We start from the raw sequence: 27,151 nt of genomic DNA, 5'->3' as shown, positions 1-27,151 counted from the left end.
AGGTTTACATCTGGAGGCAAAGAATCAGCATTCTGAAACTCTCCCAGGATTTCAGGCGTTAGATAAAGGGGGTTGGAAAAAAAGCAGTTACAGAGGAGACGAACATCAGTTCTGGACATCAGTTGTGTCTAGAAGTAACATATAACACTATAGATTTGAATGAGACTGTCTAGGTAGTCAGTGAAACATAAGACAGCTAGAGCGCTAGAGTAGAGAGAGGGCAGGAAGGCAAGTCTGCAAAGGGTCCTAAAGCTATAGAGAGGTTGGGGCTGGAGGGGCACTGAGAGGGTGTAGAAAAGAGAAATAGGGAATATGTGAATAGCAGTGAAAATTATACATATCTGAAATTACTTGGCAGAGAGTGCTTCAGAAACTTATACATAATATTTCATGTACTGAATATCTATATTTATGTCTCTCTGGCCCAGTGAATAGGGAGCTGTTCAAGAGTTAGAGCCAGACTGCATTCATTTTTGTAAGCTAAGTCTCTTGCATTTAAAAGGAACACAAAATATGTTCCTTCTATGTGGGCTAGAAGTGGCTACAATACACTTAGATTGTGAGGTAGCCAACACAAGGAGGCTAAATGATCAATTGAAACCAAATAAATCAGGAAATAACGACTGGAACGGCTTCTGGCTTCTGTCTTCCAATCACTGCCCACTGGACTCTACCATCAACAAATTTAGTACTCTTTGTGGAAAATCTTCAAGCTTTTCAGGCACTAAGAGCTCTAATTTCCAGACTTCAAGGAAAAGTGCCTTCTGTTAGATCCTGTGAGGGTGAAATCTGTGGGGCAGTGAATTGCTAAGTGCCAGCTGAGCAGAAATGAGCAGAGTTGCTACATATTTCTGCCCCCAGAACTCTCAATCTGTTATCGCATATGGCAGAGCTGGGAGTGGCATTGATTAAAACAGCCATTGGTCTGCCTTCTGTCCACCAAAGCCTTCCATGTTTTTGAGATGTGCTTCCCATATGTATATTCTCATCTTCTATTAGTTTCAGGTTTCATGGTTTTTCCTTGAGCTAGTAGGTATATATTTATATGGTCCTGTTTGATTAGTTTAATTGTTATTCTGTTTTCAATCTTTTAAAGTGTACATTCTATTGCGGGAATGTGCTTTTGAGTTTGGGAACAAATGACAGTCACACTTAAAATTATCATTAACATGAGGGGTTTTGTACATGAACCTAATGTTATTAATTGTCAACTTATTAATCCTCACGGCGTCCCAGGAAGTCTTGTAATAGTATTTTATGGATAAGACTATCGGTGAGAGTGAAATTATACAAACAAAAGTAGGAGTTAATTCTTTATAGTCTTGCCTTTAACTTATTAGATCACGCAATTCCCCAGTGATATCATAATTTCTAGTTCTTATTTATTTTTACCTGATCTATTAGCATGTTAAAGTTCATGAAAACTTTAGGAAAAATACGGAAGAAAACAGAAAATTATGGGAATTATTCAGTAAGTTGGGCTATCCTTATATCTACAGAGCATTTGAAAAGTATTATCTTTATATTGACCACATTACTTGGCTCTAGTGCAACAATGGTAGAAAATAAATAACAAAAAATAACTAGAATGACTATCTATGGAAATAAAAATGTAGTTACAAAAAACTCATGGACTATAGAATAAAACATAAATTAGGGTGTATTTAGAACTTAATGATAAGAAAGTCACTACAGAACAACTAGTGGCATGCAACTACAGCTGTATATAGATTGAAATATATAAACTTAAATGTTTATATTAGATAAGAAGAAAGTTTGAAAGTTAATGTGTTAGGCATCCAAATTAGGAAGTTATAAAAGGATTAATGGAAGATATTAAAAGAAGATATTAGGAAGAAAATAAGAAACATGAGCAGAAATAAATGAAATAGAAGATATATTAAGCAATCAATGAATTCAGAGGTTAATATTTTGAAAAGACTAAAGAAATAGATAAACCTCTGACAAGACTGATCAAGAAAAAATAGAGAAGGCCCAATAAAAATCAAGAATTAAAATACCATACGTGCAGATACAGAATAGATTAGAAAGATAATAGAGGACATTAAAAACAACTTTATACCAAGACATTTGAAAACTTTGACACATAACTGAAATATGTAGTAAATTCTTATATAGCTTACTGAAATGGATTCAGACATAACTAGAAAATCTAAAGAGGTCTAAATCATTAGAAATCGAACCATAAACTAAAAAATATCACTATAATGGAAACACCAGACTGATATTGATAGGTGAGTTCTACAGTTGTTATACAGTCCTTCCAGTGTATGGAAAAAGATGGACTGCTATACAACCTATTTATGTACTTAGCAAATTTAGACACCAAAACAAAATCAGATAACACAAAAAGGAAAACTACAGACCAATTTCACTCATAAACATAAATGCGAAGATTTATAAAACAAGTTAGCTCACTGAATCTAGCTACATGTAAAAGTGAAAATGTATGATCAAGTTGGGGCTATCCCATAAATACAGTATTGGTCATCATTCGATTATCTATTAATGTAATATATTACATAAGATATTAAAGGGTTACCATCAAATGGTAATATAATATATGTAGAGAAACATACTTGATAAAATTGAACATCCATTCATGATAAAAATTCTTAGCAAATTATAAATAGAAACATTCTTAATATGATAAATTGTATAGAAAGAATGTCTATGGTAAACTTTATACTTAATGGGGAAATGTTTAAAGAATTCACTTTATGAATAGGAACAAAACAAAGATGTTTACTATTACTTATTTATTCATGATTTATTAACTAATATAATGAGGCAAGAAAAACAAAACAAATGAATGGTATATTTACTGATATAGGAGAAACAAAAATGTATTATTCATCGATGATATAATTATGAAGAAAATACAAAAGATCTACAGATAAATTATTAGAACTAATAAGAAAATTTAGCATTGTTGAAACAAAAGTTGATATATCATTTGTCTTTCCATATACCTACAAAAATAGAAAATGTAATTTAAACATTCACAAAAAGAAAGTACTTAGAAATAAATCTAATGAACTACGTGCAACTTCTTTTTGGAGAAATTATAAAACTTTATTGGGAGATATTAGGAAAGACTTAAATCAATGTAGAGATTAACTATACTCATTCAAAGAAAGACTTGGTGACTTGATACAAATTTACCACAATTAATGAATAGATTTTATAAAGTTCCAATAAAAATTTTCAATAATTTTTTTTTTTTTGAAATGAGGTAGGTGTGACTTAAGCTGATTCTAAAATTTATATGGAAGTGCAAATGTTATGGATCGCGAACATGCTACTGATTACAAAAGAACAAGGTGGGAGACTTGTCCTATTAGATATCAAGGTGTTTTATAACGCTAAAGTGTAGAAGTTCAAGTGTGGTGTTTGTTTGAGGTAGTAGCTAAACTTGACCAGTGAAGCAGACTAGAGATCCAGAAGCATATCCATGCACGTACAGAAGCCTATTGTGATATGTGCGTGCATTTACATCATTGGGGAAAGGATAAACTATCCAATAAAAGGTGCTGGAACAACTTGGTTATCCATATAGACAAAAAAAACATTTGGATGCCTGCTTCACAACACACCCAAAAGTCAACTTCAGATGATTACAATTTAATTGTAAAAGAAAACCTACAAAATATTAAGAAAATGCTACAGGAGCATATACTTTTGAACTTGGAGTCGAAGGGATGTCAAAATATTCAAAGAATGGCTACCTTCTTAAAATTAAGAACATATGTTCATGAAAATGCGTCACAAAGAAAATGGAAACACAAATAACAAACTGGAAGAAGCTATTTGTATACAATAAACAGACAAAGTGTTAATATAGGCTTTTATAAAGAATTCCTACAAATCAATAAGAAAAAGACAAAAGCAATCCAGTAGAAAAATGGGCCACATTTTTTAACAGATACTTGACAGAAACGAACTGGAGAAATAGGCTTGATCTTATTACTAATTGAGAAATGGGAATCGAAAGCACAATCCCCTCTGTGCTGATGAAAATTAAAAATCAGAAAACTCTAGGCAAGGCTATAGAGCAGTGGAATCACATCTTCAGTGCTCTGGAAAGCAAAGGCATTTCCTGGTGAAGTGGAAACTGTGTGCATTTTGGAACCAACCATTCCCGAGTTAGGTATACCGTATTTCCCCGAAAATAAGACCTAGTCAGACAATCAGTTCTAATGCATCTTTTGGAGCAAAAATTAATATAAGACCCAGTCTTATTTTACTATAAAACCCAGTCTTTAATATAAAATAATCTAATCTAATCTAATCTAATCTAATCTAATCTAATCTAATCTAATCTAATACTGGCTCTTATATTAATTTTTTCTCCAAAAGATGCATTAGAGCTGATTGTCTGGCTAGGTCTTATTTTCGGGGAAACACGGTATATCCTAAGAAGTGTTTGTACATGTACAAGGAGATATCAACAAGAAGTATTATAGCAGCACTGTTGGTACAAAAGGAACTGGAAATAACACAAATGTCTGTTGGCTGGAGACTGGGTGACTACACAACTGTACATTCATATAATGGCATACTACAAGAGAGAAACGAGCTACAGCTACTCACATATAAATTATAGGAAGATAGTGTTTGGTTTAAAAAAGTGAGTTGCAGAACAATTCATATGGTATGATTCCATTTACACAAAGTCTTCAAACATTCAGAAGTAAACAACATACTGTTTAAAGATTCAAATGTGACAAACCCATGAAGAAAAGCAAGGGAATAATAAACACAAAATTTAGGATGGTTGTTATCTCGGGATGGGAGCTGGGATAGAAAGGAGGATGCTATTAGAGAAGCATCCTCAAGCCTTCAAAAATTCTGATTGTTTCATTTTTTAAGCTTAATGAAGGGTATGCAGATATTTATTATATCACCATTCTTTATATGTTAACAGTTGACAAACATGCCTTTATATCAATTCATATTTAATAAAAGAATCCAAGGCATATTTGGTAAACACTCAGTTGTAATGTCCTTAGCTGATAACCTCTTTCTTTTTTAAATTCTAAATTAGTTATTGCTGCTGCTGTTTTATTTTGTTATCTGCAATTTAGGGATTAATGTAAGCTCACCTAACCAAGAAATTTCTTTGGAGAAGAAAAAGTATTCCTTCATATTGCTGTGTGTGTGTGTGGAAGGGAGGATAAGGATAGAAATAAGTGTTTTGCATAAAGCAGATGATGAGAAAAAGAACTGGCTTTGAATTAAAATAATAAAAAATTTTTTAGATTGACTTCAACTTCCTTTGATCTATAAAGAACTTGGTTTCAGAATTTTCAGTGGACTTTCCCTGTCACTTAGTTGCTGCACTTATGTGTAAGCTATTTCCTCATATTCCACCTCTTGAACAACCCAGGGAAGCTAATATCCTGACAAGTTGGACACTGGTATTGGAGAGGCAGTGTGGAGGGGAGCCAAGGATTTTTGGCTGCCTGGCCTCTGGGATTGTTGTAGGAACACAGCTGGAAAAGCCGGACACACAGAGGCCAGGATGGCAGGATGAGAAGGAACTGAGAGTGGAACAATTATCAGCAGTTCTGGACAGTGCTGTCAGATAATCTAGTTAATTTATTTCTTAATAATTAGCTTGAGGACTTTGATTATCTAGATTCATTATCAGCCATCATCACCTTCATTATCACCATGACTACTGTCACCAAGAGCATCTTAAGAGGAGGAGTGGATACTGTTCAAAGTTAGTTAAGATCTGAATATTACTCTACAAGAGTCTGTGCATAGGCAGTGCAGATGAAGATGTGGTTAAGAAAGAGGTAAAAAATATATAAGGAACTCATACAACTCCACAACAACAAAAAAACAAACAATCCAATTAAAATATGGGCAGAGGGCCTGAATAGACATTTCTCCAAAGAGGACATACAGATGGCCAATTGACATATGAAAAGATGCTCAACCTCACTAATCATCAGAGAAATGCAAATGAAAACCACAATGAGATATTGCCTTACACCAGTCAGAATGGCGATCATCAACAAGACAAATAATAACAAGTGTTGGAGATGCTTTGGAGAAAAAGAAACTCTCACACACTGATGGTAGGAATACATACTGGTGTAGCCGCTATGGAAGGCAGTGTGGAGGTTCCTCAAAAAATTAAGAATAGAATTACCATATGACCCAGCAACCCCTCTCCTGGGTATCTACCCAAAAAATCTGAAAACATTTATCCATAAAGACACATGTGCTCCGATGTTCATTGCAGCTTTATTTACAGTGGCCAAGACATGGGAACAACCAAAGTGTCCTTCAATAGTTGACTGGATAAAGAAGAGGTGGTATATATGCACAATGGAATACTATTCTGCCATAAGAAAAGATGAAATAATGCCATTTGCAACAATATGGATGGATCTTGAGATTATTATGCTAAGTGAAAAATCAGACAGAAAAAGTCGAGAACCATATGATTTCACTGATATGTGGGATATAAAACTGAAAGCAACAAAACAACAAGACAAACAATGTAATAAAACCTCATAGACACAGACGATAGTTTAGTGGTTGCCAGAGGGTAAGGGGGGTGGGTAGTCATAGATGAGGGTAAAGGGGGTCAAATATATGGTGATGGAAAGAGAACTGACTCTGGATGGTGAACACACAATGTGATATAAATAGGTGACGTATTACAGAATTGTACACCTGAAATCTATGTAACTTTACTAACAATTGTCACCACAATAAACTTAAAAAAAAAAAAGAAGTACAGACAAATGAAACTAAGGATACTGGCTTAGTGGCAGATTCCATTGCTGTATTTGTTGGCTAATTTTTTCCATTTGTCTTTGACTTTGTCCGGCCAAAGCCATGCAGATTGATTTCATAATACTTGGCATCCCCATCCCATAAATAAAGCCTGTGAAAATGATTCATTTATAGTCAACATTTTAGTTATTTTAAGTCTCATAGTTACTGAAATTGTACTTTAAAAATAAAAAAAATGAAAGCAGTAATTTAAGAGTTTCATAAAATCATATTGGTGCATAATGTGAAGCTAATTATTCTCTCCTTGTCAACTCCACAGATATTGCCAATATATCATATTCACATGTTTATTATCTCCTTTAATATACATGTTTTAACTCTTATACACAATTTTCCCCTTGTGGGCTTTGCTGTTCACAGCTTCTCCAAATTTCTTATATTTGATTTTACGTAAGCCATAAGAATGTAGGGGAGAGAGTATGACCTTGGATTCAAACCCTGATTTAAATTACTGGCTAGTTATTGGACCCTTGGAAGTTATTTAAAATCTTTGAGCCTCAGGTTCCCCATCTATAAAACGGGCATAATAATCCCTATCTTATACATTGAAAGCGAACTGTTGATGAAAAACATGTAATACACAGTATTTTCTTCTAAACATTAATCCTTTTGTTTGTAAAACAATATATAGAGAGAGTAAAATGTATTTAATTAAATTATTCGATGAGAATAAATAGAAGGTGAAACAAATATATCATTTACTCTGATGAAGCCTTCAAAATCTCAGGAAGGCTGGCCACTGACAATCACAATATTCCTGAGGGGGCAGGGGGACAACAAAATCTCTGCATCATCACTGGCATCATCACTGGCAGTGGACTTGTTTTTTTTTGTTTGTTTTTTTTTGTAGTTTGTTTTGTTTTTAAGGAAATGAAGAAATTGTATCCAAAGTATAGAATTTTGAAATGACGCATGAAAGTTTAGTCTTATAGTAAAGGTCTTGTTGAAAGATGATCAACATAGTTGGCTTGAAAACAAATGAAAAATGAGTTAAGTAGGCATCGAGAAAAAGCATTGAAAACCTAGAGATAAAAAAAGACGGTAAATTTTTGCTTGATCTGATTGGGTGATGATGAGTATTGGGAGTTCTTTTTGACCTTTGTTCAAACACTAGTTGCCTTTTGGGCTGTAATTTTACTTAAACATCCTATCATTATTTTTTCTCATAATTAATATAATACATTACAAGGCACTTGTGAATTGGAGAAGTGAAAAACATGCTATTTCTTCCATGCTTTTTCATATATATATATGTGTGTGTATATATATATATATACATACATATATATATATATATATATATATATATATATATATTTATGGCTGCAGTCATAGTTTTTATGCAATTTTCAACCTTTTTTAAATTAATATTATGACAAAACATTTAAAAATGCTAAGTGATATATTACATTCCATGATTTATTTAACAAATTTTCTATTGTGAATATTAAAGTTGCTTCCAAATTTTTGCTGTCATATTTAATTATTGTGTAGTACAATTTTACTTTCAGAAATTTGCAAAGGCTTTTATCTGTAGGGAAACACAGATTTTAAAAAGAAAAATAAAATTGCCAGCTACCAAAACTATATTCAAGTAAACTTCCCTTCGGTCATTCTTCTTGTGCCCAGAACCTGATTTCTATCAGATTCTGCAGTCAGGTGAGCTGTACTTAAGTTGCAATATGCTGCTATAGGGAGCTTTGTTTAAAATTTAGGTTTACCAAACCCAAGTAATAGTACAAGGTCAATGAGAAATAAAGAGATGCAGAAGAAAACGAAAATTTAAAAATGGCCAGGGAATATTATGAATGCATTTACTCTCTAACCCATGTGGGAGGGCTGGAGTGAATTGTGTGGTTGTAATTTTGTCTTTTATTAACACTGCCTTTGCCCTTTAATTTTTCTTCTTATTCCCCCATTTTCCCCCTACCACAGGCTATTCTTCCAAGAAATTTGAGGGCTCCATTGACTTGTCCACCTTCTTTTTATCCTGTCATAGTTTCTGCTTTCCTTCCTTGCCATAGATCCAGTGCCTTGCAATGCAATTTTCATCATTCCAGTTCAGTATTTACTGAGCACTTACTATGATCCAGGCACACCGGTAGGTGTTGGAAATTCAAGGGAGAGTAAAATAGTCTGTGCTAGTTAAGAAAATGGTGGGAGGCTCTGATTGAATGGATATCTGAAGGCAGAGATGGAATTATCTAAGTGACGAGTGGATATGTGTGTGCGTGTGTGAAGGGCATTTCTTACAACGTAAGTCATTGCAAAGCTATGTGGTGGGTGTGAGCGTGGAAAGTGCAAGGAGGAGGAAGGCCAAAATATCTGGAATCCCATTCTCTCAATGTAGAGCCTAGCCCACATTAATACTTGCAAAACGTAAAGCTTGGTTGCCTAATGCTTTCCAGTGAGCATTCTGTCCGTGTAATCAGTTACCTTTTCTCATCGTGTCTGTAAGATGAAGAGGTCCGGCCACTGGTCCATATAAACATCTTAGAGGATGTTGGTCCAGGGGCTCCTTTCCTGATGGTGGAAGTCCTGGAGGAATGATGAAAAGACCTAGAAGAGGTAACACACTGAAGTTCAGTCCATTACTTTAAATTCTGGGAACTCTGTATCAACAGCAACCAATAGCTTTCAGTGGATTGACCTTTCAATCAGACCAGGTTTCTGTTGCCAGCGGACAGCGGTTCTCAATATTGGTCACACATTAAAATCAACTGGGAATCTTTTAAAAAACACTGAAGCATGAGAACCTCCCTCAGAAATTTGCATTCAGTGTTTTTAAAGCTTCCTAGATAGTTTTATTACACCACTGGGGTTGGAAGCCACCGCCTCAGAGCAACACAGTTTTCTAATTGAGGTTAGCATCGTATTCCCTCCAAAATTCTTCCTTCAAACATATAATTTTGGTATGGCTTCACACTTTGTAGTACACTATATTTTTCTAAAATTTGGTTCAGATTTGGATACTAAAATTATATTTCTCCTTCCCTCTTCAAACTGTTTTCCTTGAAGCTGACAAATGTGACATTTTGGGGGACAGAACATCATGTTTTAACTGAGCTCTACTGTTGCCAAAACTGTGGGTTCATTCCATTGCAGTTGGGCCTCTGAGAAAATCATCACAGCAGTGGCAGCAAGTACTCACTGGCTCCTAGAGGCCAGGCTTAGACTTCAGAGTCAAGTTATTAGAGGACTCTTGTGTTCTCTCGGTTATGACTTGGCTGAGGGATAAGTTCTTTCATCTCCAAGCACAGCACTAACAATAATCAGCCATACTATTTATTTTCTACATAACAATCATCTTCTAGGGAGTTAGAAACATGAAATATCATAGAAATCTTAAATCACATATAAAAGTTAAAGTGATATTTAACAAATAGAACAAAGAAAGGAAAGGAAGGAAGGAAGGTGATATGGTTTCATTATTAATTTTGGCTTTTCTTTTGGTTGAGCACGATATTAATTAATGGTAAGCATGAGGATGGAACACTATCAGCTTTATATACTGTATTAGCTCCTAGATGCTAAGCACATTGCATATATTTTCTATGTATGCCATGAAATGTACATGCATCTATCTGTGTTATGCTCATATTATGAAAACTCCGCAAGGCAGATAATGCTATTATTTCCAGATTACAGATGATGCTTCCAGGAGATCGGGATATTTGTCACATTTAGCAAAGGTGAAATCATGCTTCAAACCAATGTCTCCTTGCTTCAACCTCTTGTGCTTTCCGGAGAAAGGCACATTATGGTCTAGTCCAGTGATTTCCAAACTGTAATGTGCATATGCATTTCCTGGGGATTTTGCTACACTGTAGATTCTGATTCAGTGGGTCTGGGGTGGGCCCAGGATTCTGCATTTCTAGTAAGCTTCTGGGTGAAGCTGATATTGCTGATCTGCAGACAACACTGAGCAGCAGGGGCTCAGAGTGAGTGGTTGGTTGTAGGCTCAATTTTGTCACTAACTAGCTGTGTGGCCTTGAGAATGTCACTTAACTTTTCAAGGGCTTGACTATTTTTAAATTGTAGCATGAAGAGTTTGAAACAGGTAGCGTCTAAGATGTCCCTCAGCTCCAAAATTTTGTGATTCAGTAAACTGAAGAAGGAATTCAAGTATATTGTAAGTCATCGTGTACTGATTTTCTGGGAGTAGAACTCCTTCTATAACCCTTCTGTCAGCATCAGAGACAGGAGAAACCAAGGCCACGGAAAGGAGCAGGGATTTGGTAACCAGTATGGATGCAAAAAGTCATACTTCTACCCTTGGTCTCCTAGGATAAATGGCAGGAATGAATAAATACATCTGATGGGTACCCTGGACAGTTTTAGAAAGATTTAGAAGGTGAATCTGCTACCTCTTTCAATGACTGGATGTGGGATATTTAAAGTTATTATGTTGCTTTTTGGACATCTTTAAAATATATCAAAAAGCATAACACTCTCAAGATCCATCCATGTTGTGCAAATGGCAATATTTCATCTTTTTTATGGCTGAGTAGTATTCTATTGTGTGTGTGTGTGTGTGTGTGTGTGTGTGTGTGTGTACCACATCTTTATTCAATCATTGATTGAAGGGCACTTAGGCTGTTTCTATGTCTTGGCTATTGTAAATAATGCTGCAATGAGCATAGGGGTACATATATCTTTAGGAATAAGCGATTTCATATTTTTCACGCAAATACCCAGAAAAGGAATTGCTGGATTATAGGGCAGTTCTGTATGATTTCACCTATATGTGGAATATAAAACAAAAAGTAACAAAAAAAACAAACTCATAGGTACAATAGTTACCCCCAGAATGGTAGGGGGTAAGGGTGGAGGAAGAGGGTAAAGGGGGTCAAATATATGGTGATGGAAGGAATATAAACTTCAGATGATGAGCGTACAACAGAATACACAGATGTAGAATTATAATTTTGTATACCTGAAAATTATATAATGTTACTAACCAATATTATCCCAATACATTTAATTTAAAAACATATCAAATAGAATAGAGATTAAATCTGTAACTATTAAAACCAGTCAGCCTTCACGAAACAAGAATGATTTTAATGTAAGTTGAATGAACTACTTCATGAGACTGAGGATTGGCTTAAACTTTCAGGAAGTTATTTCAACATTGACTCTGGTGGAATTTTCTGTTCACTTTAGTCACCCCTCAAAGAGTTGGGGATGTGGAGTAGAATAAGAAAAATGGTACAGTTTCAGTCAAGGTAAAGCAATAAATTACCGAGATCCTGTTTTGTTGCTGGTTATTAGCCAGCACTTAAAAGACACACCATACATATTATAAATGCTTTGAAATCATTCAAAGTGAAAGGAGCTGTTGTGATTTCAATATACTGAAGATACTTTTCAGACTGCATTTCATTATTGTAGTGTTGCACCCTTGATCCGTTGTTTTAAGATGATACAGAAAGGGGGAGATGAAAGATATATTTATTTTAATTAACTGTCTAAAGTTTGTTGGACTTATTGATTTCTTAGCTTTCCAATAAGTGGATTTGAGTTTCTTTACCCCATTTTTCTTTCATAAAGACAAACTGTTATTTAAAACCTGCTGAGTTCGTTGCTAATTAAAAGGGAAGGAGTAGCTGCTTTAAGGACAACAGTGTAAAGGTTCTGTGGAGGTTGAAAACAATTTACAGACTTCAAAGAAACACTGAGAATATGTTAATGTAGTTGGTTTGGCGGCCTTCTCAGCTCAAAGGCAGCCCTCCTGAACTCCTTACATAATTACCTCAACTCCGCTCACTTTGTAAGACAAGGAACATTTCACTTGAATTGTGATTAGGAAAGTGATACAGAAACAACAAAAAAAGCACTTTATAAAATTTTGTAACTTGGAATCTTAGCATGAAACAAAGCTGTGTTAGTGGCCGTACAGGACTGTGGGCAAGTGGAGGAAACCTGGGTCTGATTCCATTACAAAACTGATATCACCTCACACCTGTTAGAAAGGCGATTGTCAACAAGACAAATAATAACAAGTGTTGGAGAGGCTGTGGAGGAAAAGGAACCCTCAATCACTGTTGGTGGGATGTTAATTGGTACAGCTGCTATGGAAGGCAGTGTGGAGGTTCCTCAAAAAATTAAGAATAGAATTACCATATGACCCAGCAATCCCTCTCCTGGGTATCTACCCAAAAAATCTGAAAGCCTTTATCTGCAAAGATATATGTACTCCTATGTTCATTGCAGCATTATTCACAGTGGCCAAAACACAGAAACAACCAAAGTGTCCTTTAATAGATGATTGGATAAAGAAGTGGTACTCGTATACAATGGACCATTACTCAGCCATAAGAAAAGATGAAATACTGTCATTTGCGACTACATGGATGGATCTTGAGATTATTATGCTAAGTGAGATAAGTGAGACAGAAAAAGTCGAGTACTATAGGACCTTACTGATATGTGGTATATAAAACTGAAAGAAACAAAAGAACAAGACAAACAAACAAAGAAACAAAAAACTCATAGTCACAGACAACAGTTTAGTGGTTACCAGAGAGGGGAGGAGGATGGTAGAAGAGGGTAAAGGGGGTCAAATAAGGTGATGGAAGGAGAACTGACTCTAGGTGGTGAACACACAATGTGATAGATAAATGATGTATTATAGAAATACACACTTGAAACCTATGTAATTTTACTAACCATTGTCACCCCAATAAACTTAATTTAAAAAATGACTTAGGAACTGGGGTGAATGAGGCAGAGACACAGAGATATGCAGTTGAGTATGGTCTGAAAACCATAGAAGAAGCCCTAAAAGATGGAATCTTACCCTTGAATGAAAGCAGGGAGTCAGTGAGACTGTAACAATTTCTTTGTCTGAGGAATTTACAAAAGGATCCTTTTCCTTTCTCACGAACACACTGTGGGTTTCTACCTCTCTGACTCAGTTCATGTGCTTCCTCTGCCTCCCTTCCCTGCCAGTGAATGAATTCCTGTTTCCAAGGCCACGTCAGATGTCACCTCTTCTGTGAAGCCTTCTCTGGTCCACATGAGCAGCTTCCAGCTCTGCTCCCAATTCTTGGTACTCACCTCTCTTAAAGCAGGGAACAGTTTATTCTGGTTGTGTGCAAATCTGCCTGCACTGCGAAGCTGTGTACATTCCAGGCCAGGGCTGTGTCTTATGCAGCTCTGTGGTATAGCACAGGACACACAGTGACACACGGGTGTGTTTGCTGCTTTGACCATGTAAGTGTCTGTTGGAAAGCCTGACCACTGGTACCGACACTGGCCCCCTGCGTGTGGCTCACTACTGCTGCCTGCAGCCAGTGTCTCCTTCTTAATCTTTCCCTTAGCTTGGATGTTGCTCTTTCTTTTTACGCCCTTCCTCATTATCTCTTCCCTTCTGATTGTCCTGCTCTCTTGGTCTCATTCATGGACTTGGACAGAAAGTTTCTATTGCTTGCTGAATTATCATTCAATAAGGTTTTCTTTAGAGAGGACAGGGTAGGCTAATGAAAAGAAGAACAGGAGGGCCTGTTTGTCTCCCGGCATCACCACCTACCAATGTGACCGTGGATAAGTCAGTGTAACATTTCTGTGTCTTAGTTTTCTCCATTGTAAAAATGGGAATACAAACACTTGCCTTTCTGGGTCGCTTGGAAGATAAATGAAATTGCAGATGCAAAAGTACCTAAAGTAGAGTAAGGCACATAGTAGGCACATACTAAACATTAGTTTATTTCTTTTCCTCTGTTATTAATTTTAAAAGCAAATGGATTGGATTTTATCTTTTTGTTAAAAAACAAACAAACAAATAAACAAACAAACAAAAACAACTCTCCAATTAAGTTGTTTTGTACTTATACATTGAAACTATTGATTTTTTCCCCCCCTATGGATCAGTGGCACTCAATAGAGGAAAAACAGTTTTCTGAGCTATTGAGATAATAAAATCTCAGTGAGGAAGTACTTCCTCATTCACATTAGGCTAATACCCATCCTGAGCAAGAGGACCATAAAGAAAGTGCCTCTGAACCATGGAGTCACGTTAGAATCGTCTGGGGAACCTTCTAAAAAATACTGGTGCCTGAATCTCAAGCCTGGCCAGTGAGAACCTCTGGGGGTGGGTCCCTGGCATTGGTATTTTTATGGAAAGCTGCCCAGGGAATTCTGCTGTGCAATCAAGGTAAGAAGCATTGCTACAAACTGAGGTTCTGATTTCATTAAGTTGAATTCTTTTGTTTCAATTTAAGTCTAGTTGCCACACAATATTATATTGGTTATATAATATATACGTATATTATATATATAGTTTCTGGTGTACAATATAGTGATTTGGCATTTTTATACCTTACGGTATGATCAGCTCACTAATTCTAGTCATCATCATCTGTCACCATGCCAATGTATCACAATATTACTGGCTATATTCCCCTCCACCCTTTTTACCCATCTCCCCAACCTGCCTCCACTTTGGCAATCATCTCTTTGGTCTCTGTTTCTATGAGTCTGTTTGTGTTTTGTTTTGTTTTGATTTTTAGATTCCACAATAAAGTGAGATCATATGGTATTTGTCTTTTTCTGTCTGACTTATTTCACTTAGCATAATACCCTCAAGATCCATCCATATTGTCACAAATGGCAAGATTTCATTCTTTTTTATTGCTATGTAATATTCCGTGTATATATGTCCCACATCTTCTTTATCCCTTCATCTATTGATGGACACTTAGGTTACTTCCATATCTTGGCTATTGTAAATAATACTGTAGTGAACATAGGGTGCATATAACTTTTCAAATTAGCGTTTTTATTTTCTTTGCATAAATATCCATAATTGGAATTGCTGGGTTGTATGATATACCTATTTTTAATCTTTTGAAGAATCTACATGTTGGTTTCTATAGCAGCTGCATCAATTTTCAGTCCTACCAACAGTGCCCAAGGGTTCCCTTTTCTCCGCATCCTTACTAACAAATAAGTTGAATTCTTTGTGAGGACCCTCCCTGTCTCTAGAAGCTTTGGCTGGAGATTAACATCTCTATGAGTGTACTCTGTGCAGTGACTTTTCACTTCCTTCCAGTGCCAAGGCCTTGAGGTGATAGCTGCAAGGACAAGTGGGACATGAGGCAGGAAAGAGCAAAGGGGATGCAGTTTTCTAGTGTCAGTAGCCTTGAGCTACACATATGAAATACTATTAACGTACTCTGCTTTATTACACAGCAAGTAGGAGCCAGAGGAACTATTTAACACATAATTACATACCTAATCTTGCATAAAATTGTAACACTAATGACATCACAGCAGCAACTTAAAAGGTCACTCTAAGCACAGAAATTTAGGAGTGCTTCTAATGTGTGTGACTTTATCCTTGCAGAGGGCAAATTACATGTTCTCCATCGGAATTGAGTTGTTTGGGCTTCAGGGCCTTTGGAGGAAGAAACCAAATGTATGGTGATAATTTTAGACCTAGTGATTTAATTTAGAAAACATTGGTATTTTTTATTAAGGGCAGTTTTCAATGTCTTTGGGATGCTGTCTTCCGAAATGAACTACTGCACCTTATTTTAATTAATTCATTCGGGTGCTCATTCGACAACAGTTATTAAGCGCTTTCTATGTGCCAGGCTCTGTGTTGGGTACCGCAGGCATCAAGCCACCCATTTCTGCTTCCAAGGAATGCATAGTCCATGCAGGAGTCAGAATAACAAATTGACATTTGCACTATAACAGATTGCTTTTTTTAAAAGGGTGCTATGACTCCCCATTAGGTATATCCAGTAGTTACCTGTCTAGCCACATCTTACTTAACCTCTCAGCTTACTGCATTTGATATCAGTACCATTGGTCATTTCCTTCTAAACTTCTTTACAACCTTGACTTCCAGGACAACGCTCTCTTGGTTCTCTTTCTCACTCTCTAGCTGCTCCTTCCATGTTGGGTTCCTATTTCTCTCCCCATCCCTTAAATGTTAGTATCATTCTGGAAACTAGCAAGTACTCCTGAATAGTCTCTTAACCATGCCTCCTAACAGGGATGTAAAAGATCTTTCTTCTCCGGTTTGATGTCTGGAAGACTGAGTGAATAGCTCTGTTTGCTGTCCAGTTGTAGAGGTAAAGAAATGTTTCGCTGAACGCTACGGCCTCTTTGAGAAGAATCAAATGAGAGAGAATGGATCAACCATGTATAGACTCTTTTGGCTGGAGACGGTGTGGGAGACACTTGTGACCCCTGTCACGAATGTGGACGAAGTGTTCATGATATCATGAGGTGTTTGACTTCTGCTTCAGGAGGAGAACACAGCTCAGATTAAATAATGCACCTATCCTTTATCCTGCTGGTGACTTAGCTCATTGAGCTCAGCAATCAGAGACTCTGGGCTTCTAATCTTCCCTTTGTCATTCAGTAATTGTGTAACTGCAGGCAAGAACACTCATTTTTTCCCCCTCAGTGGTGCCACCTAAGAAAGGATGATTGTGGGGCTAACTGCTATTCTTTTTGTTCACTCAGCATTTATGTCTTCATTCAACAAATATTTATTGAAGATGTAACGATGTGGCTCTGAGTCAAGTGTCACACAACAGACATGACCATTCTTTCATGGAGCTTATGATCTAGCGGAGGAGACTCACTGGCCAGAGAATGTGGTTGTGGATCTTTAGGACAAGAGTGTCACGCATGTGCATTCAGTGAAATAAATTTTGCATCACATCTACAGTCATAACAGCTATCAGAAACGACTATCTCGGGGCTTAGTTGAAAGAACTTTGAAATGAGTTTCGGGTTGAAATCCCAGCTCCACAATGTAGTAATTACGTAACCTAAATATATTGTTAAACTTCCCTGACACTCATTTTCCTCGTCAAGAAAATTGGAGTAATAACAGATATCATAAAGAATTGCCATGCAGATGATATGTGGCATTGAGGAAGCACTCAGTAAATGTTAGTGTTTTCCATTTGGAGGAAATAGCAGAAAAATTTCCCCCTAAATGGGCCATACCAAGACATCAAGTCCTTCTGTTTGATTCACTATAAAAAAAAGTTCTATGCAGAAATGGAAAACACATTTCTACATGGTCTTAATTAGTCCACTATTCCATAATTCATTTCTTAATGAGCTTTTCAAGTGGATAATCACAACTGATGTTTGGTTTGATTCCTTCCATGCTACATTTAAAACCAGTTTAATTGTTAAACATTCACACTGTTGGGGATCATACATACACAGCTGGTGTGAGAAAACCTGCTCATAACTCACATGTGACTCGTAGATTGAAGCAAATAACAGATTTGTGCTGAAACCATTCCTCTCTTCTTGGTAGGAGTGAGGAAAAAAAAGGCAAGAAAGTAAAGTAAAGTGAGACAGGTGAACCCCAACTCAGACAAATGATGAACACTTAATTCTAATATACCATCTTTATTAATTAGGTAAAATACTTCTATAAAAAGAAACTTTACCTCACCTACTATTTGGTTTCCTACTGCTTTAGTTAACACAGGAAATGTAGGCTAAATGATTGATTCCTTCCCTATGCTTGCCAGTTTTCAACATAATAAGTTGGTTCCTTAGCATCTTCTAATGGTGATTAGTTAATTTTCAAAATGCTAAGAAGTCTTAAATTAAACGTATTTACTGAATTTTCATCCATTTTGTTATTATCCTGATTTATACTCAGATTGTTCCCATCTTCAAGTCAGGCCCTGAATTCTTTTTAAATGATCCTAAGTCTTCGGTAGAAGGCCTGCTGTCTGGTATGACTCATCTTGCATATTTCCTGCCCTATATTTCCTGCCCAGTCTTTTCCCTAAAAAAACTTAATTCCTTTTAAACAAATGCTGGCATTTTTGCCTACCCACTCTGAACCATTTGTCTTGACCCACTCTGAACACCTATTGTGTCTCTATACCTCACCCCAACCCTGCACCTCTAATATGACTTGGCAATGGAATGAGTGATTGGATGGTCCTCATGAATATGATGACAGATGGGTTTAGGCTCAAAAATGGCTGGAAGTCAGGGATGTCTGTGACATGAAGTACTTGGTAGTGATAAAATAATAGTATTATAATTTTAAATGGCTATTTTGACACAGCTATATCAAAATGTCCTGCTGTAAGTCAAACCGACCAGTTAGGAGGCTCTTCAAGCAATCCAGGGCAGGCAGAATGATAGGCACTCGAGTCAAACTGACCTAGGTTTGAATCCCAGATCTGCCGTTTAAAAAGTTGCATGTCGTTGGGCAAGTTATTTAATGTCTCTAAGCCTCAGCTTTGTCATTCACAATATAGGGTAGTGATCACACCTACCAGACAGGGTTGTCAACGTGCTACATATAAACCAGAGGGCCCATCACAAGGCAAGTACTCAATAAAGGAAAATCATGATTATTTTTGATATTTTATTATTGTTGCAAAAATTGACATAGTGACCGAGGGCATTTTCTAAAACAGTCCAAAATGCTAGCCTCTTGAGCCTGTTGAGCACTTTAAATGTGATTAGTCGGCATTGCTCTGTGTTGTAAGTATAAAACATGCACTGAATTTCAAAGCCTTCGTTTTTTTTTAAAGAGTGTAAATTATGCTATTAATAATTTTTATCTTTATAACATGCTAAAATGATATTTGGAATATATTAGGTTAAGTAAAATGTATTATTATAATTAACCTCTCCTTTTTCCTTTTACTCTTTTCAATGTGACTACTAGAAAATTTAAAATTATGTATGTGGTTCACATTATATATCTACTGGACACAGGTTCTCTAGAGATAGTAAGAAATTATACACAAGAATTTGGAGCGTCAGTGGATGAGGTGTAAGGAACAGGGTAATCACTTCTTTCATTCATTCCTATACATCTAGCATCTTCTAATATGAAGCAACTTTTAATAAATGCTTTTTAATGGATTGGTGTCCACTTTTTTCAAGAAAACAACCATATAGATTGGCTGCTTTCGCCTACTTAAGAAAGGCAGTTCTGGGTCTAGATAGCAGATGTTGGACAAGGTAACCAAATCAGTTCTTTTTAAGGAGAGGTTAACATTGATTAGTACTTATCATGTTCCAGACACTTAATATGTCTTCTCACTTAATACTGAAACAATTGTTGGAGGTAGATATTACAAATTTCATTTCTACAGATAAGGAAAGTGAGATTCATAGGGGTTAATTAACTCATCCCTTGTCACAGGGCAAGGAAGGAATGAAAGTGAGAGATAAAAGCAGTCCCATCAGCTTCCTTGATCCGTGCTGTATCTTTCCGATTTGGGTAACTATTTAGGGTTTTACATGTGGGTTGAATAATAAATAGGATTCCAAATTCTGTTAATCACTCATTTTCTTAGGTGATTTCTCTTAGTTCCTTGGCTTCTTAGTCCCTAATGTAGAACCCAAGATACCATATGCTATAAAATGTAGGAGATGCAAACTCTTTAAACAAATTATTCCAAAGTACTTATATTATTTGTAGGGCTACCACAGCAACTGAATCACTACCGCATCAGATATTTTCTAGACAATTGTGAGAACACAGATTTTTTAAAAGAACTAAATATCTAATTTGATATTTCTCTTAATTAGGACATTATCTTAATTAAGATAATATAACTCTTAAGTTGCTATTGTATTTAGACTTGAAATTGCAATGATTATCATCAAAAAAGAGAGACAATCACAATATCAGTTATGAATTAGTCTTGCCCCCAAACCCAAACCTGAATCTGATCAATCATCTGGAGCCAAGGAACCATTTATAGAAAATAAAGAGGACAGAAGAGCATGTTAAAACATGCTATGGGGATGCTATCAGCAAAATTGAGACTGTGAGAAACTTTACAGGACAAATGACCTGGAGTCTTTAATAAATAATTACTAAGATAACATATAGAAAAACCTATAGATTAAATGAGACCTAAAATATATTACTGACCAACTGTAATGTATGAATTTTATTTGGATTCTGATTTACACTGAAAAAACAATATGTTCCTTCTTCTTTTTTAACCTTTATTCCAGTACAATCCTTCTCGGGTTATTTTTTCTAAAGTACACATTTATTCAGGTTACTTTCTTGCTTAATATGCATCAATGACTTTCTATTATCTGTACGTAAACTCAAGAAAGATCTCACAGTATCCAAGTGCTACACTTCAAGGAGGATGAAATAGGTGTGAACTTAGGAGAAGAGGGGAATTGATAGCCAAAGCCAAGGAAGAATGTCAGGAAGACATTCTGGGAAAAGCAATCGAATAGGCTCACTGATGCGAACATACTATGTGGGCTTGGGTGGAAGGTTGGAACTCCTTGAAGTGGAGGGTCCATGTTGTGTAGCTATAGTGTGAAGAACTGTGAAAACCAAGTCTGGAAGAAGTTACTACATGGTGTGGTGGGATTTTTCATTGCACTTTCCTTTTACTCCTTAAGTAACAATACAAGATGAGGCTCTCTTTATAAGGAATGATTCTCAATCCTTTCCCTTCAGGACACACATTCCCTTGCACTCTATTCTGAGGATTACTAAATTCTGACGATCAGATTGGAGCCTAGGCTCCCAGTGATGCACCAGCTTTAATGCTGTACCTTTCAAAACAAATCACAGCGCAGTGTCTTATCACCATGGCTGAAAACGAATGATTAAATTATAACACTCTTCTCATGGTGGTGGTAAGAGTCCAGTGGCAGGTACCAGGAGTTGGGTGCAAGAATGCTAGAGCTACAAGGAAGCACATCTTAACTGGTTAGTTCAGAACCAGTGAACAGAGTCAGGTCAAAGAGTGAAGTGGCAATACAATCTCTACAAACAAGAATTATATTCAGATTCAAAGACTGGCCTCAGTGTGTTCCTAAGGGCTAAAAGGTGGCTCAGGACCATGGTGAATGACACATTGACTTTCTCTACTCTCTAGCTCTGAAACATGCTTGTCTCTATGATGCATGGAGTCAGTCTGGAACAAGTGAGGAGGGTGCCGCAGCACAACTGAGACAGGCTTGGAGGTAAGTGCACTTTTTCTTTATTGATCATTGTGTCAGACTTTCTGCTTTCCCCCTTATTAACCATGTGGCTTTGAGTTGGCAATTAAGTATACCTTAGTCTGTTTCTTTATTTTTAAAATAGAATTACTATTGGCACATAGAAGGAACTCAACTGAGCAGCTCTTGGTAATAGATTTATTCCCAAAGCTTCAGTTGTATCAAGGTCAAAAGATTATCCATTTCTTTGTTTCTGAGCTTTCTCACTTTCTTTCAACTGATACGTAAGGTCAAAATAAAGCTCTTCTTAAACTCACTTTTGCCATATTGCTTTCAAAAGATGTCAGTGAATGAAGCTAAGCACTACAAGCAAATTGTAGAGAAGGAAAATGGTCATTGCTTCTTTTAAGGAACTTCTGTAAGAAACAATAGGAAATGTAGCCGCAAGCCATGCATAGGTGCTGCTTGAATCACAGGGCCAGGGAGATTGTTTCCGATGCTAGGTTACATCCTAGATCTTGAGTTCACACAGCTCTGGTAAAAATGTTTATTGAGGGAAATTAGATGACAAATCAACCTAGGCTGGTGTTGGTACATAAATATTTATACTTCATAGAATTTAACAAAAATAGTCAATTACTATAAGCACCTATTTACTGTTAACTGATATGTTAAGCCCTTTGTCATCTGAGACTCATAAATCCCTTAGAAGTTATTCTTCTCCCCTGTATCTGATGCTTTAATCTCTTTGGGATACTCTAAGTAAGGAGTTATCCAGCTCTTGATTAAACAATTCTGGTGACGGGGAACCCACTTTTTCTGGAGACAACTCCTCCCATTGTTGGACATTTCTATTTCATGGAAAGTGTTTCCATAATCTGAACTGGCATCTGTCTTCTTAGATTTCCACTATCACTCCTGGACTGCTTTCCACATGTTCCAGTATAGCTATCAACACTTCTTCGCAATGAGCTGCATGTTATCTAACTGTTCTTCACAGAACACGATCTCAATTTTAGTTACCGCCTGAGGCCATGCTCCATTGGTTAATGTTTCTCTTAAAATATTATGAGTATAATGTTATGAAAATTTATTTAATAGTGCTATATATTTTTTAATTAATTTAGTTGTTACAAAACCTCCATAAGACGGGTTCTCTTACCATTTCTTTTTTACTGATGAGGAAACTAAAGCATAAGGACATTGAATAACTTGCTCCAAGTCACAGAGCTGATAAGTAGAGGAGCCAGGATATGAACCCTGGCAGCCTACATTCAGAATCTACACATTTAAACACTGTACAGTTCTGTTTTTCTGAATATAGTGCTTCTAGTGTCATCAAATTAGTGTTGAGGATGACTAACCATCACCTCCCTGGCTGCTATGGTTGACTATGGTAGTACAGGCAGTCAAATCTTGAAATTCCACACCTACCTTGCAAAGTCCATGCAGAGGGCTTTATCTCAAAGGTCATGTAGTCTTATTATGCATTCAATTATTTTTTAAGTTTGAAATTCATCACATATTTTAAAGCAAGGAACCAAGCCACATGATCATATTTACATATTTGAAATATTACTCTGAAGATAGTGTTGAGGATAAATTAGAGCAGGATGAAATGATAAACAGGAATTAGGTGGTGATGGCAATAATGCAAGCAAGATCTGAAGAAAGTGGGGATGACAAAAAATGAAGAGATCCAGACAGTGTTTGAAAGGTATGGGAGGGCAGGACTTGGTGACTGATAGGATAAAAGGGAGAAAAGATCATGGAAAAGGAGATTTTTAAAGGATTTCCAAGTTTCTCTTGGGGACTGTGTGGATGGGCGGCCATCCGTAACAGCAGTGGGTAATATAGTAAAAGAAACAGTACTTTTGGGTAGGGGTGGGTGGATGCAGTTTTGGGGGAAGATGGGGACTTGTTGGAAAGGATAAAGAAAGTGCCAAGTGAAACGTAGGGAAGAGGGCTGCAGACAGTGGTGTATGCAGGCACTTAGAAGGAAGGCTCAGGTGTAGACAGCATGCTGTAGTTTGGCCTTTGTTCTTGGGAGCCCCTGAGGAGAAAGTCCTTGAGCTGCCCTTCATATCTTCCTGTGTCAAAACTCAAGCAAAATGATTCTAATTTTCTTTATGGCCTTGGCAGTTGTAAGTGAATTTTCATTTACATAAGAAATAACATGTTTGACAAGAGTCATGTTCATCATTTCAACATGTTCCCAAAATACTCTAGCAGGGTGACCATTGGGTATAAATGGTATGCCTGATGATGGTAAGTAATCATCTCTCAAGCAAAAGAATACCTGTTTTAAGAATCTAATATTTTTAGTGTGAAAATACAGGAAATGTAGATTTCAATAAAATAAGAGTTAAAGGCCTGTTTTATCTAGAATATAAATGTTTGGTCATTCCTCCTCAAAACCCTGAAAACAGTACTCTCTTTTTCTTTATCTTCTAAACAGTTTCTGTAGGCTTCTCGTTTATTGATGCATTCATTTATCTAATATTTATTTGAAACATACGAGGCATCAGATACCACACTATATGTGAGGGATTAATTTTGTGTTTTGGGCCAGTCTCAGGAATATGGGAAGTCTTAAAAGAAATTAAGTGCTTAAGCACAGTAATGATCTTGGTGAATTGGCAACAGATATTGATGAACTGCTGACCATTATTAACAGCTTGCTTATTCTTGTGTGAGTCTCATGTCAGTTCTTGACCCAGAAAAGTCAAAGATGCTGTGATATGTCTCTGAACTTTGAATGCATTTCTGGAATCAGACTGCAAATATTCCATGACATATATAAAAGTGAGCCTGGTTTAGAAAGCAATTCTATATTTGCATTTGTATGGGAATGATGTGGGAGGCCTGTTAGCCTCTGGAAGTTGAAATCTTTTGCTACCTTTCAAAAGAACTTCTAGTCAAACTTAAGGTCAAAGATACAAGGAAAATACTGAGATGCTGGATAGAAGGAACACTCAATGTTTGACCTTTAAAATTGCCTTCAGTTTTAAAATGACATACCTGGTAGGTAGAGTTTTGAGTTTTATTAACCCTACTGTCTGCTCATTTTGGATATATCCTCGATGACAATGAAGGAGAGAAGGATGGTAAAGTTGTTCTAAGTCTGAATGGAGAAAAACAAACTTTCTGCACTTCTAGAAGTAGTTCTTGGCAAGCCAATCACTCTTACCCTGTTTCCCTGAAAATGAGACCGAGCCGGACCATCAGCTCTAATGCGTCTTTTGGAGCAAAAATTAATATAAGACCCAGTATATATTATATTATATTATATTATATTATATTATATTATATTATATTATATTATATTATATTATATTATATTATATTATATTATATTATATTATATTATATTATATTAGTATATTATAGACCCGGTCTTATATTAAAATAAGACCAGGTCTTATATTAATTTTTGTTCCAAAAGACGCATTAGAGATGATGGTTCAGCTAGGTCTTATTTTTGGGGAAACACAATATCTTCATTCCAGTCCAGAGCTGGGTCCTCTCAGTGTGTGCTTTTCCCAGTGCCAGTGACACAGGCCTGGCCTGGCATGCCCACACCTCTCCTGGAACGTGAACGAGAGCCAAGGCCTTACAGGACCTTAGCTGTGAGAGCTGTTCTCTGTGTAACTTCTTACAGAGCCATCATCTCAGACCATCTCGTTCCCTAAACCCCAGGTCTTTCCTTGCTCAGCCCCTCTAGATCTAACTGATTCCTCAAGACCGTGAAATGGAAACACGGAGTTCTATGAAACAGTGGCCTGGGACACTGTTATAGTGTGAATCTTTGTGTCCCCCTAAAATTCGTAACTTGAAATCCTAACCCTCAAGGTGATGCTATTTGGAGGTGGGAACTTTGAGAGGTGATTAGGTATTCGGTGGAGCCCTCACGAATGGGATTAGTGCCTTTAGAAAAGAGACACCAGAGAGCTCCCTCACCTTGATCTTGGACTTCCCAGTGTCTTGAACTGTGAGAAATACATTTCTGTTGTTTATAAGCCACCCAGTCTGTGGTAGTCTGTTATAGCAGCCTGAAAGGACATACATAATTAAGTGCTCTATAGATCTGTTTCTTATCCTGTTTATTCTATTTCTTTCACTGTAAATCTTCCTAAATCCTAATCTGAAAAAAAGATGTAGCGATGAAGTTTAGGACTGTAACTGAAGCAGAGAATCCTGTCCTAAGAAAATGTTAATATTTTTGTAAAAGGGCACACAGAACATTTGCTCTGTCGGAATTGAAGAGGTAATGTCTTTCTGTCTGTAAATGAGAACTGGAGAATGGGGAACTCCTTACTACATGGAGTTTGGCAATTGTTTCAGTACAAGAAGGTGAAGTGTCATAAACTCTTGGAAGTACATGCCTAGTAAATTTCTAGAGTTCCAAAAGGGGACATTGATCCAGAGTGTGAGTTAGTGGAAAGAATGAAGAGAAAGAGGCAGTGAACATGCATATATGGTAATGTCTAAAACATGCATATTCTCCTTACTGCATTCCAGTAATGATCCAGTTCTGAGTATATGAGTGTCCCGTTAAAAATTAATTCAGCTGAACAAAGGGGTAAAACCTATTTGATTATTCTCGGCTCAGATTCAAAAAGGAGATTATTAAGCACTTACTGCTATAAGAAAGAAATCAGCCATGCAAATATGTAAAGGTCATATTGATTAGTACGAAAGCAGTAAGATAATAATGAATAGGAAATAAAATGTATTTAGTAAGTATTAAGACTGGAAATCAGGAATCTCTAATCCTTTAGCAAAGGAGAAAAGGAGGACTATAGGCCTTTTCTCCTTGTTCCACTCCTAACTCAGAAGAGCACTCATGACTGCTTGATCTGGAAGCCTGTCTGGGGCCCTCAGAGGCCCTGCTTATGCCAGGTTTCCCTTTTGAAAGTACAGAATACGTAAGGGGAATCAACAGCAAAAGTGAAGGACAGCTTCTCTGTCTGAAACTGTCAACAGAGCTCAGAGCTTTAAAGTCTTTTAAATGACAGAGGCAAATGGTGTGGCTGCCACTGGCTTTAAGTTCCAAAAAAATCATGAAGGGTGTGTGACATCAGACTAACTCCCTGATTGGGAGCGTGAGATGGTAACAAAGGACCAAACTAAGCTGAGATGGAAAGTGATTACTACCAGATAGGCAAGACACCTGACTACCCCTGTATCCTCTAGTTCTCAAATCAGTCATTTTTTTCAACAGTATTTATTGAGTACCTGTTGTATGTAAGGCATTATTACCTGCATAAGGAAATTTAGCAGAGAGTAAAGCATATCATGAAATTGTCGATACTGACAATTTTTGACCTATACAAATGACAATTTCTTATGGTTTAACCTAATACACCCATGT

The 27,151-nt window shown here is 36.6% G+C and overlaps 1 protein-coding gene across 5 annotated transcripts in view; it reads right to left on the bottom strand.

The window, feature by feature from the left end:
• Positions 1-27,151, bottom strand: part of KCNMB2 (potassium calcium-activated channel subfamily M regulatory beta subunit 2) — a 225,924-nt gene that overhangs the window by 22,096 nt on the left and 176,677 nt on the right. For all 5 annotated transcript variants that reach the window (XM_074328155.2, XM_074328157.2, XM_074328166.2 and 2 more), the window contains one exon: positions 9,274-9,396. In XM_074328155.2, coding sequence (XP_074184256.1) covers positions 9,274-9,396 — 123 coding nt within the window. The remainder of the gene's footprint in view (positions 1-9,273; positions 9,397-27,151) is intronic.

The sequence above is a fragment of the Rhinolophus sinicus genome, chromosome 17, assembly GCF_057876585.1.
Source record: "Rhinolophus sinicus isolate RSI-liver-muscle chromosome 17, RSI-T2T, whole genome shotgun sequence".
NCBI classification, from domain to species: domain Eukaryota; kingdom Metazoa; phylum Chordata; class Mammalia; order Chiroptera; family Rhinolophidae; genus Rhinolophus; species Rhinolophus sinicus.
Note: the sequence above shows the minus strand (reverse complement) of the source record. Positions and strands in the feature narration are given on the sequence as shown.